This window comes from Doryrhamphus excisus, linkage group LG18 (genome assembly GCF_037039965.1).
Source record: "Doryrhamphus excisus strain RoL-2023G ecotype Guam linkage group LG18, RoL_Dexc_Guam_v1.1, whole genome shotgun sequence".
Lineage (NCBI taxonomy): Eukaryota > Metazoa > Chordata > Actinopteri > Syngnathiformes > Syngnathidae > Doryrhamphus > Doryrhamphus excisus.
In genome coordinates, this window is record NC_136374.1 from 3,415,596 (window position 1) to 3,428,195 (window position 12,600).

General features: G+C 36.8%; 1 protein-coding gene across 1 annotated transcript in view; it reads left to right on the plus strand.

Moving 5' to 3' along the window:
- LOC131106527 (macrophage colony-stimulating factor 1-like) overlaps positions 1–5,108 on the plus strand; it is a 28,577-nt gene extending 23,469 nt beyond the window's left edge. Inside the window, exons 3-6 of the mRNA XM_058055688.2 lie at positions 1,975–2,037; positions 4,454–4,624; positions 4,714–4,909; positions 5,020–5,108. Coding sequence (XP_057911671.2) covers positions 1,975–2,037; positions 4,454–4,624; positions 4,714–4,909; positions 5,020–5,108 — 519 coding nt within the window. The remainder of the gene's footprint in view (positions 1–1,974; positions 2,038–4,453; positions 4,625–4,713; positions 4,910–5,019) is intronic.
- Positions 5,109–12,600: the final 7,492 nt, after the last annotated feature.

Genomic DNA, 12,600 nt, shown 5'->3' on the forward strand with positions numbered 1-12,600 from the left:
TTATCCATAACGGATACTTGTTTATAACGAGCATCTGTCTCATCTCTAGTCGCCACCAGACCCACCGCCACGCTTTCACCATCCAATTCCATACAATTTAACAGTGATCAACTCAAAAATACAACAGTTTTTCTAGTATGCTTGATTCTTAATCCTAATCCTAATTAATTCCTCCATCAGATTATGCATCTGTGTGGCACACTCGACACCTAATACTCTTTTAGCGTGGGGAACATCACAGCAACGGTTACGCTCAGAGTATTGTGATCGATTCCCCGTCAATCATTAGCACATAAATATGTTTCCCCTTATCAAGTTGCATCCCAGTCAGAGTACAAGACAGAAATGTGTATAAATTGAAAAGTATCATCATCATCATCATCCGCACCAACGACGATGTGGAGAGCTGACTACCCTCCTACCCACTGGTGAAGCCACTTACCGATGAAAATAAAAATATCAGACACAAACTTGTTCGTACTTGTTTCTTAAACTCTTTTGTACTAGTTGGCGGTTTATTATTAATTAATTTACTTACCTACTTAGCGTATTACTAAAAATGTTCCTTATTACTCAAAAGCCTACTATTCGATTGATATAAATTTTGACGAGGAAACAAATCTGTGTTGACGGGGAAACTTGCCATGTTTGTGGTTGAGTGCTTGATGGGGGAATCGACTTCTGGTGGCGGTGGGAAACCACTGGTGGGGAAATCCATTTGCTAGAAATCATGCAGATGCATGACTGTTATGTTAATGATGTTTTATTGGCGTAAAATCTAAATCCCTACGCATTTCATTTGAAATGGCATGTACTTAAAAATGGTAATGTTAATGGTAATGGTTTTATTTCATTTGAACATGCATCGGATTACAATTGAGTGCATCCCATAATCAGTTCACAGTTCCACATGTCCAAAAGGAGTAGGAAGAAGCAAAGCTTATTAAATCCTACCCCTCCATCTGGTACTTTTACAATCACTAACTGTTACATTTGTTCACTTCCTGCTTTCCATAATACAGTTTGAGGTTTGTTTGTTTTTTGTATAAAAAGGTGAAATGTCCAAATACTGTTGTGCCCCCCCAGGGATCCTATAGCCTGTAGTATAACTTTTATATGGGGTTTAAACCAAGGATTGTAAAGTTAAAGGGGACCTGTTGTGCAATTTTTTTTTGTATTCTAGTTGTGGACTCATATAGAGCAGCTACACCCAATAACCAGCACAGAATACTTTCAAGATCTTCCAAAATCTGCACTTATTCCAGCTGTATTACCTTGGTTTTCATTTATTCCACTCACATCCAGCCTCCAGGCACACCCACTCCGCTATGATTTTGGTCACACGCCCAAAGTGCTTCCTAACCACGAACAAAGCCTGCTTTCTAATACAGTAATGGTAATGGTTTTATTTCATTTGAACATGCATCAGATTACAATTGAATGCATCCCATAATCAGTTCCCAGTTCCACATGTCCAAAAGGAGTAGGAAGAAGCAAAGCTTATTAAATCCTACCCCTCCATCTGGTACTTTTACAATCAGTAACTGTTACATTTGTTCACTTCCTGCTTTCCATAATACAGGTTTTTTTTTTGTTTTCTTTTTAATAATGTACCTCGTACCGAAGTACAAGGTGATATGAGCATCCAATGCCATAATGGGTACCATAGTAAGTGTCAATATAGTGATATATATAGCACATCATGACTGGTTCAAGACTCTTCATCCTTGTATTTAGCAAACATCAACTGCTTGTATTGTTTCTTGAATTGGCTCATCGTTGTGCATTGTTTGATTTCCTTACTCAATCCATTCCATAGTTTGATTCCACATACTGAAATGCTATGGCTAGCATAATGTAGTCCTAGCATAGAAGTGTTTCAAATTTATTTCAAAGGTAATTTATTATGTCTATGAAATGATTTTGTAGATTGTGTATGTAAAAAGAAACTAAACTCCTTTTATCCTTCCTTAGATTGACAATCAGTTGGACCACGGGTGTTATATAATATATCCTTTCGCTGAACATTTGAATTTGGTAAGTGTTTGGATACATTATCACTTTGAACGAGACTAACTGTCCAAATAATGAATTTGATTTTTAAAAACATGTGAAGACTATTATTTGTTCCTTCTGCTTTGCATTGTTATGAGTTTTGTTACAGTGGCTGGGAAGTGCAAAACTCTTGAACAAACTGTGAAACCTGTTTACATTTCAATTAAAATTTCAATTAAATTTTACCAAAAAACACAAAAAAATAATAAAATGCAATTTAGAAAAATCTATATTTTATCTGGCTGCACAAGACTGGCGGTGAAGTGGTTAGCATGCAAGCCTCACAGCTAGGAGACACAGTTCAATTCCACCCTCGGGCATCTCTGTGTGGAGTTTGCATGTTTTCCCCGTACATGCGTGGGTTTTCTCCGGGTACTCCGGTTTCCTCCCACATTCCAAAAACATGCTAGGTTAATTAGCCACTCCAAATTGTCCATAGGTATGAATGTGAGTGTGAATGGTTGTTTGTCTATATGTGCCCTGTGATTGGCTGGCCACAAGTCCAGGATATACCCCGCCTCTCGCCCAAAGACAGCTGGGATAGGCTCCAGCAGCCCCTGCGACCCTCGTGAGGAAAAGAGGTAGAAAATGAATGAATATATTTTATCTTGTATTCACTGTTATTTATTTTATGATATTCTGCAGTCAGATGCAAAACTGCACAAACAAACTGTAATTTTTTCTAAGCCTTCACTTGCTGGACGTTTCCAACCCAACATGCAGCTACCACTGCCCTCTGCAGCAAATGCCCGGAATTGAAGCACTTTATCTAATTTCTTGTCACAGACCAGACCATATAACTGCAATGAAAATAAAAAGGTTAATTTCATTAGTAATCATTCATTTTTGTTTCATGAGCTATGTTGGCCACACAGTCAGGAGATCGGGAAGACCTGGGTTCTAATCTCCACTTGGGCATGTGGTTTTATTTTGCTACCCATTGTTAAAAAAAGACGACGAACTTAACTCACTTATAAATACTGTAACTAAGCGGGAGAGTGTTTGATATTAAATATTTTGTATTGATTGAATACATAAATGCCTAATTAGATTGTTAGGATACTTCCAATCAGTTGACATTGGTTATTTTGAAACATTTAGGATTGGTTTTGCCGTGTTTCTTCATACATTCATTCATTCATTCATTCATTCATTTTCAATGATCTGCAGCTTCAGGAAGCGTCTGGTTGAAGTTATTGTTGCCAAAGGGGGGGCCACAAAATATTAAATGTGATGGTTCAGTTACTTATTCCTCCCCCTTCTGTCATTGTTTGCATGCTATCCTGATTAAAATATGAAAACCTATAAATGTCTGGGTGGTTTTAGTTAAAGAAGACGCTGATTTTTCATCTGTGTGATTTTAACAAAGATCAGATCATATTTAATGGTGATTTTATGCAGAAATGTGAGAAATTCCAAAAGGATTTCATTAATATGAGGGTCGCGGGGGGGGATCCTATCCCTGCTGTCTTTGGGCGAGAGGCGGGGTACACCCTGGACTGGTCACCAGCCAATCACAGGGCACATATAGACAAAAAACCATTCACACTCACATTCATACCTATGGACAATTTGGAGTGGCCAATTAACCTAGCATGTTTTTGGAATGTGTGAGGAAATCGGAGTACCCGGAGAAAACCCACGCTTAATACATAGCTTTTATTGAGGTCTAACTACATTTTTAAAAATGTTTATAATTTTCCAAATATTTCAACTTTCTTCAAAATTTTCTTTTAGTAATATTGTGATTTTATTCACGTAATATTAGAACTTTTTTCCCCAACCTAATTTTCAAAAAATTACAAATCTATTTTCATAATTTTACAACTTTTAAGAACTTTTTTTTCATAATATTACAAGTTTATTCTTTTCAAATTGCTAATTTTTTTCTCAATATTTTGACTTTATTCTTGCAAAATTACAGCTGATTTTCCAGTTCTGTTAACTATTTCAACTTTCTTGTAAGTTTCTATGCCGCTTATCTTCACTAGGATTGTGGGGGTATGCTGGAGCCTATCCCAGCTGACTTCAGGCAAAAGGCAGGGTTCAGGGTAGCCAGCCAATCGCAGGGCACATATAGACAAAGACACACTCACATTCATACCTATGGACAATTTGGAGTCGCTAATTAACCTAGCATGTTTTTGGAATGTGGGAGGAAACCGGAGTCCCTGGAGAAAACCCACGCGTGCACGGACAGAACATGCAAACTCCACACATAGCTGGCCGAGGGTGGAATTTAACTCAGGTCTCCAGGCCGTGAGGCCTGCGTACTAACCACTCGGCCGCTGTGCAGCCTGTTTCTTCATACATTCTACCAAAATGCTGTTTTGCCCGTTTGACCATCGTGTTCATCATTCCATATTGTTGTGCTGATTGCGATTCCTATGTGTTACAGAGCCAAATCTGTTATATCAAAGCAGCGCTCCCTCAAGTACTTGAGCTTCTGAGAACACATTTCCATTATATTAGGAATTCAGACAACAGACGATATGTCAACACCCTGGAAAAAGCCATCTACCATCTTTACTCCCAAGGATGTATATCTGAAATAAATGAAGAGTTTGAGGTCAGTATTGTGTACAGGCATTCATTTATTCCACACATCCATTGTGTGTGTGTTTACTGTATTACTGAATAAAAATATTTGTTTTTTAGGACAGGCCATCCAGGTTGATAAGGATGGCAGAAAGCTCCCCTAGGGAGGCACTGAAAAAAGCCCGACATGTGATCCAGACATATATGACCCTGATGACAGTAAGCACTCGTCCTGTGGACTGGAATTGTCAAGCAGAATATTCTGCTGCCGAAGATCATTTAACTCCAACACCAGTTGCTGGTACCAGTACTGCAGGTAAAAGTTGAACAAATGCTACAACAAAAAGAGGCCACTGAAAAGAAATGATGTATGATCTGAAACATGCGGTATCAGCTGGAATGATGTCATTTGCTCCTTCATTGCAGGTGAGTCGGATGGAGGCCCCACACAGTGCTCATCTTGTGCATTACCAGGTACGGATACCTGCATTCTTTTTATTCGAGGTGCACGATAATTATCAGGTCGATAGGAGAGATTCACAACGTCATACCGATAAATCCGATTTGCATTACTCAAATCAAAGAAGCACACGACCGGATGACAGTGCTTCTTACTAGGGATTGACCGATTTGTTTTTTTTTTTGGGGCCGATGCCGATTTTTTGTTCATCACTCTTAGCTGACGGATGATTTTGCTTGGGCCGATATGATATTTGTGACCGATACTGCTTTTGCTGCCTCAATTTACATGAAAAAATGACAATAATAACAAATATTCCAGGTCTCAAGTTTAAACAAATATTTATTTAAATATAAACTGAACACAGTAGGATTCAGCTTTCTTAAACATACATTTAAACGGCATTATCAACTTTAAAAGGAAGCCGATCTTTTAATCTGCATACTGATTATTAATGTTCCTAAATAGGCTTTTTTACTCACGAACATTTTGAATGTAGAATGTAGTATCATAAATAAACAAATTTTATTTTGAGTTGACACAAATAAACAAAAACACATTCACATTTTGTATTTGCTGAATGTTTGTGGGCGAGTTTAAGAGCCAATATGCTAATAAAAAAATATGCTTGCTGACTGTATTGTTTTACATACTGTTCCGAAATTGATATCCTTTTACATGAAATGTGATGTAATTATCATTGAAGTTGCACATCAAACTGTTTACCACAAAGTTTGTTTTCCCCTACTTATTATAGATAAAAACTTATCTCTATCTGCGATTAAGTGTGATTAATACAGAGTTAACTATGGACAAAAATGTCATTATGAATATTAATCTGATTAATTAATTAATCAGATTTTAATCAATTGACAGCCCTAATAAGTCCCTTCAATGTGCTGTCTACAGGATGAGTCATTATCGTGTTTTTCTTCTACAGATGTTTTAGTCAGTGTTTTGTGTTATTAATTAACTATTTAACTATTTGATCTTCTTCTCTTTAGACACTTCAGTGTGGAGTTAAGTTCTGACAGCAGTCTCCAATGAGCAGATGGAAGAACTGTGATTTACACCTCTCCGAAAAACGGATAATCACAGCGTAATGAGAATGTGCTGTTGTGTCAATGTTAGAAAAAAGCTATACATGCATGTACATACGTATGTATAAAATATGCCCATCCGGGGGGGGGGGGGTATATTCTTTGAGCTGGGGTCTTCTACCTGAGGCCTGGGAGCTTGAGGGTTCTGTCGAGGATCTTAGCTCGTCCCAGTATTATGCTCTTCTGGATCGTGATGTCAGCCATTCTTCCTGCTACCTGATGGAGCCATGCACCCAAACTTGGTTCCCACCCCCATCTATACTGACACCACTGTTGCCTTAACACCACACTCTCCCGCTCGCTCTTCCTTCAACTCTTTTTCATGTTCCTTTTTCTGGATGATGCCATCACTCGGGATTGCTTCCAGTCTGGATCTGGAAGTCCTAGAGGGTTTTGGCCTGGTTGTTCTCAACCACCTTCAGTATATGCACTCAGCAAAAGTATAAACACAAAGTATAACACTTTTGCTTTTGGGTCCTTCGTTCATGAGCTGAACTCAAACATCTCTTTCAAATATTGTTTCTAATAAAGGTTTGTTGTTAGCATTTGTCCTTTGTTGACATAATCCATTCACCTCCCAGGTGTAGCATATGAAGATGCTTGCTAAGGCTGGTGAAGCGCTCACTAATAACAAAAATTTGTCAACAAAATGTGAAAGATTTGAAAGGCCATTTTGTGTTCAATTCAGCTCATGAAAGATGGGAACTAAAAAGTGTTGCCTTGATATTTAGTTTGAGTTTACAGTCGTCCCTCGCTCCATCACGGCGAGAACATTGCTCAACGCAGCCTATTACTAAAATAAATATGCACATTAAAGTAAATTGTACTTATTCTTGACCTATATGAAGCATTTTTAGCAATAAAAATCACTAAATGAACTAATCCAAATACAAGGCAAAAAAAAGTATTCTCATTGCAAGTGTATTCCACATCAGCCACTAGGGGTCAGTGGTTATGCGATAAGGGTCCGATGTGATTGCTAAAAAATATAGAAATAATCTCACAACAGGTACAATAATAATTATCATTATAATAATTATATTAATAACACAGTCTAGTCTTTGATCACGGCCCGCAAAAACTCAAAGCTGGACCTCCAATTGGTTGGAAATGATTTTCTATGCCATCCATTCATCTTCAATGCCCCTTATCCTCACCAGGGTCGCTGGGGTATGCTGGAGCCTATCCCAGCTAACTAATCGTGGGCTGGTTGATTTTCTATGCCATAACTACAAAAATATTCAATTTACAGTAAAGTCTCGTTATATCGATATTCTCGGGAGTCGAAAAAATATCGATATAACTGGACTATCGATATATCCGATCCTGCGCCGAACTGCATTAAAAGTGGGCAATAATGCACTCGACATTGTTATATACACACGAGAGAAACCACGAACGCCAGCATATGAAAAACAGTGATTATTGCAGGCGATAAAAAGATATCTGAATACAACACAATTAAATACATGTATTTGTACGCTTGTGTCTTCGTTGGAATAGGTGTGTATGCTATGTCAGTTGGTTCTTAAACCTCATCATCCTCGTCATCCTCGTAATGAAAACACTAAGTCTATTCACTGAATCTTCCCTCTAAATTATACAAATATTTACTCCTTTACTTCAAAAGATTGTTTAATACTTACCTCATATTAATTACCTGTAATCCTCTAATTACCGTCCGTCGGTGGAAAAGCCGAAACGGTGTTAGTCGAAAATCAAACAATACGCCGTTTACAGATTTCGCTAATGGTGGTATTGAAATCCTTAAGCAAATATTGATTTAAGCTGCTTTTGTATCGATATAAGCAGACCAAATTGGCTGGCGGGAGATGAAAAGGGCATCGTAGTAACCGGATTATCGTAATAACCGGGTATCGTACTAACCGGAACTAATTATATCATAAAAGACTAGAAATTTGCCGGGAAATGAAAATAGTATCGTAATAAGCAGTACTATCGATATAACCGATATCGATATAACGAGACTTTACTGTACTAATATTGAATCCTACTTTGCGGAATTCAACCGTGGTCAGGTCTGGAACCAATTATGAGTAATAAACAACGTAGGACTGTATAAGAGTATACTGTGTGCAGATATATATATATTTTTTTATTTTTTATAGATTGTAACTTGGGAGCGATAACAGACGATAATAATATGATAAACATCAAGTGGCCTTACAAACAGGTCAAAACAATGCTACTTTCAGTATTTCAGTGCCTTAACCTTCCTCTTGTGTTAGCTTTCTGGTATCATCTCTTATGTTAACGGGTCGGTTTTGACCCATGTATTAAATCAGCTATAAAATATACTAAAAACAATAAGTTACAATCAAATTTGGTTCTCATGTCTTGGTTACCTTCTTAGGCTTCCTCATGCATGAAAATGTTGGTTTTAATACTTTTGGTGTCAGCATGGAGGCCTTTTTTTGTCACTATACCCCTCAATTTTAATTTCCTAAAATGGTAAAATGAACCTCAAAAGAATCATATTAATAAATTGAAGGTTCTTTTGTTACCTGGCTATTACTGAGGGATATAGAACATATCTCTTAAATCAATTAGTTTATTTATTTTCTCATTTTAGTATTAATCACTAAAGAAACATCGATGGTGTTCGGGTGAATTTTGCCATTCTTTCCATGATCCAAATTGTAAATGTGAAATCAGCCAATCAAATGAGTGAATTCCCCTCACATGTCTGGACATTGTTTTTCTGCTGGTATATTGGAAAAGCGGTCAAAAAGAGAATCCCCTGAAGCTTACATGATGAGAAGAGGAGCTGGTTGTCATTGTGTTGGCTAATTGTACACTTATGATTTCAGTTGTGGCTCAAAATATTGCTTTATAGTCATATTATTATAACCGGGTCGAAACCCTAACAATACAGTGTTCATAATTTCAACCAGACCATTTTAAAATGTAGTAAAAAATATTTTTTTGGTTTCATTTTTTTGAAATAGAGTTTCCTGACAAAGTCAAAAAGCCTTGATGCAATAAACAAATGTTATGTGATTCTTTTTATGCATTAAAATGTAAAACGGGTCGGTGCCGACCCTAACACAAGAGGAGGGTTAAATACAGCACAAAAATAATGGTAAATTATGTTTTGCATTGCACAAATCCTAAACCCTACATCCCACAACTATTATATGTCTGTCTATTATCTATCAGAACCAAATATAAGTGTAAATAGGCCTCTCTGAGCCACATTCTAGGGCTATTTTCCCCATTATTGTGTCCTCATTCCTCAGTAAAACAAAGTTAGGTGCTACCTTTCTTGCTCCTCTGCTAAACAGAAACCTTGCAATCCAGCCTAATGGACACAAGTATTAATTGTAGCATCACACATACACATAAATAATCAAATGACGTCAGATATTTACACATAAATACAGTATCAGGTGTCCAAAGTCATTTCTGTGGTGATCTATGTGACAGTAAAAGACGCACAATCTCCCCATAAATTGCATTTTAAATATAGTATATTATTTACACAATTAAAACTCTCAGCCAAGAAAACAAATGAACAATAGTTGGCATTATGTAGCCACCAAGTAGTGTTAGCTTATTGGGCGACATGCATTCAATAGTATGGGATACATCGAGTGATGATGTGGCTACTTACCTCTTAGCTCCCACTCGTTTCTTAATTTCTTCATTTCTATTCTTTCTAAACTGTGAACCCGATTAACCATTTTGACTTTCTCTTGTCCGTGTTTTGTTAACACAAACGGCAATTAATGTCATCCCCAAATCACTCAACAAGCAGTTAAGGCTGAACCAACTCATGTTGACTCACTATTTATTATTTTACATGTTTGTAGTGAAATAATACATGTTTGAAACTCTTGGACTGCGATATTACGAATAGAATATAATATTAAGAATGACATGTGTTTTATTTTTGAGCCATTACGATCGTAATTTAGCTTTTTTTACCTTGTAATTAACCTGAGGTCCAGCTGTGAACTCACCCGCCTCACGATTGGCTTTGGTTTGATCCACGTCGTGATGTGGTTGTCTCTTGGGAGTGCGCGTATCCAGCCTGAAGAGGGCGCCACACATATATAGCTTACACATATCCTGATTTGATGGGCAAACATGGGCGGAAGCTACCATTACACAAACACAGGCAATTACCTGGGGTCCCAAAAAATTGCCAGGGGCCCCCAAACTGTTTTTTCCCTTTAATTAAAGTACATACTACTGTTTCAGTTGTAAGTCATGTGCTGAAAAAAAATTGTGTAATTGTTTGTAAGTGTTTCGACCGCTGCCCGTCCCTTTTCATGCAATGAACTATTCCATGTTACCGGAGCTAGCATAAACTTGTTGGCATGCCGCAAGAAGAGTTCAAGGTCGAGTTAAATAAAAAAAATAATAAAAACTAAATGTGGCACTTTTCATGACAAAGATGTGAGTTTATTACATCGGCAAACTAGTTTACGTGTAAGTTTAAGCTTCATGTTTGTACCAATTCCAGACAAAGCGTGGAGATGATTGACTTGTTAAGTAATAATAACAATCACCCAGGAGGATTTTAAGCACTTTATCTAGTTCAGGAAAGAGGAGAATTTTCCTCATATTAACACTAGTGTGAAGATGAACATTAATATTTGAAATCATTTTATAAACATGGCTAAGTAAGCAGCAACTTAAGCTGACATAACTGTAACAGAGCAAAAGCTGGAAAAAAGTGACTTCACATTTTGTACAAATTAAAAATGAAAAAAAGACTAAATATACGCAGAACACTAATGAATAGGATTTTATTTTTATTTCTTCTTATTGTTATATATAGAGGATGCCGCCACGGGCAATTGTCCTTACGGTCCATAGCTCAAAAACACCAATGGTCTCACCACTCTTGCACTTACTACTACTCTTCATTTCTCTGTAAGTACATTGTCCATACTCACTCATCATCCAACTATGTTTTTGTCAATTATTAACCCGTTCATCAGTTGTTATTATGTATTTATTATGACTGTTCTATATATTTATTTACAGTAATTATCAACCTTGACTTCTATTGTACCACATTCCGCTGCCTTATCATTTTCCTGCTTTTAAAACCGGCAAAGAGTACATTAGGAATACAGGAAGTGAAGAAATGTATGTAAAATTGTTTCGTCCTACATCTTTTTGGGCATGTGGAACTGTGAATTGTACGAATTGAGGTATTCCAATGTAACTCATATGCATGTTCACAATAAATGAAGCCATTACCATCTACATAATGTGTTTTCATTGTCACAAATTGTCTCCCCAAGTGACAAGCCTGTCAATATCCTTGTCCTTGAACCTAAGTAAAACTAAAATCAGAACACGCACCAGCAAATACAAATAGATGGGTGAACAAAAATACATTTCTGGGGATCACAATAGATGAAAATATGAGCTGGAAACCTCATATTACAAATATACAACATAAGGTGGCCAGAAATATTTCAGTATTGAACAAAGCAAAATTTGTTCTCAATCAGAAATCACTCCACACTCTTTATTGCTCTCTGGTTCTACCATATCTTACTTATTGTGTGGAAATATGGGCTAATAACTATAAAAGCAATCTTCACTCGCTAAATGTACTGCAAAAAAGGTCAGTAAGGATAATTCATAATGCCGCCTACAGAGAACATACCAACTCCTTATTTCTAAAATCACAAATACTTCAACTTGCTGATATAGTTCATCTTCAAACAGCTAAAATAATGCATAAGGCTAAAAATAACCAATTAGCTAAAATGTCATCCAATACTTCTCTACAAGAGAGGAGAAATATGATCTCAGGGAAGAAGTACATTTGAAACACTTCTATGCTAGGACTACGTTATGCTAGCCATAGCATTTCAGTATGTGGAATCAAACTATGGAATGGATTGAGTAAGGAAATCAAACAATGCACAACGATGAGCCAATTCAAGAAACAATACAAGCAGTTGATGTTTGCTAAATACAAGGATGAAGAGTCTTGAACCAGTCATGATGTGCTATATATATCACTATATTGACACTTACTATGGTACCCATTATGGCATTGGATGCTCATATCACCTTGTACTTCGGTATGACGTACATTATTAATAATTTTTTTTTAAACTTAAACTTTATTATGGAAAGCAGGAAGTGAACAAATGTAACAGTTACTGATTGTAAAAGTACCAGATGGAGGGGTAGGATTTAATAAGCTTTGCTTCTTCCTACTCTTTTTGGACATGTGGAACTGTGAATTGATTATGGGATGCACTCAATTGTAATCTGATGCATGTTCAAATGAAATAAAACCATTACCATTACCATTACCATTACCAATATTCTTATTCATCCAGGTCATTGTATTCTTAGGGAATTGAATCTATCACAACTGGATCGTTCAAGTTTTCTTAGAACATGTTTGGTCTCTCATCCTAGCAGGCGTCATCAGTTCATGCTCAAGGA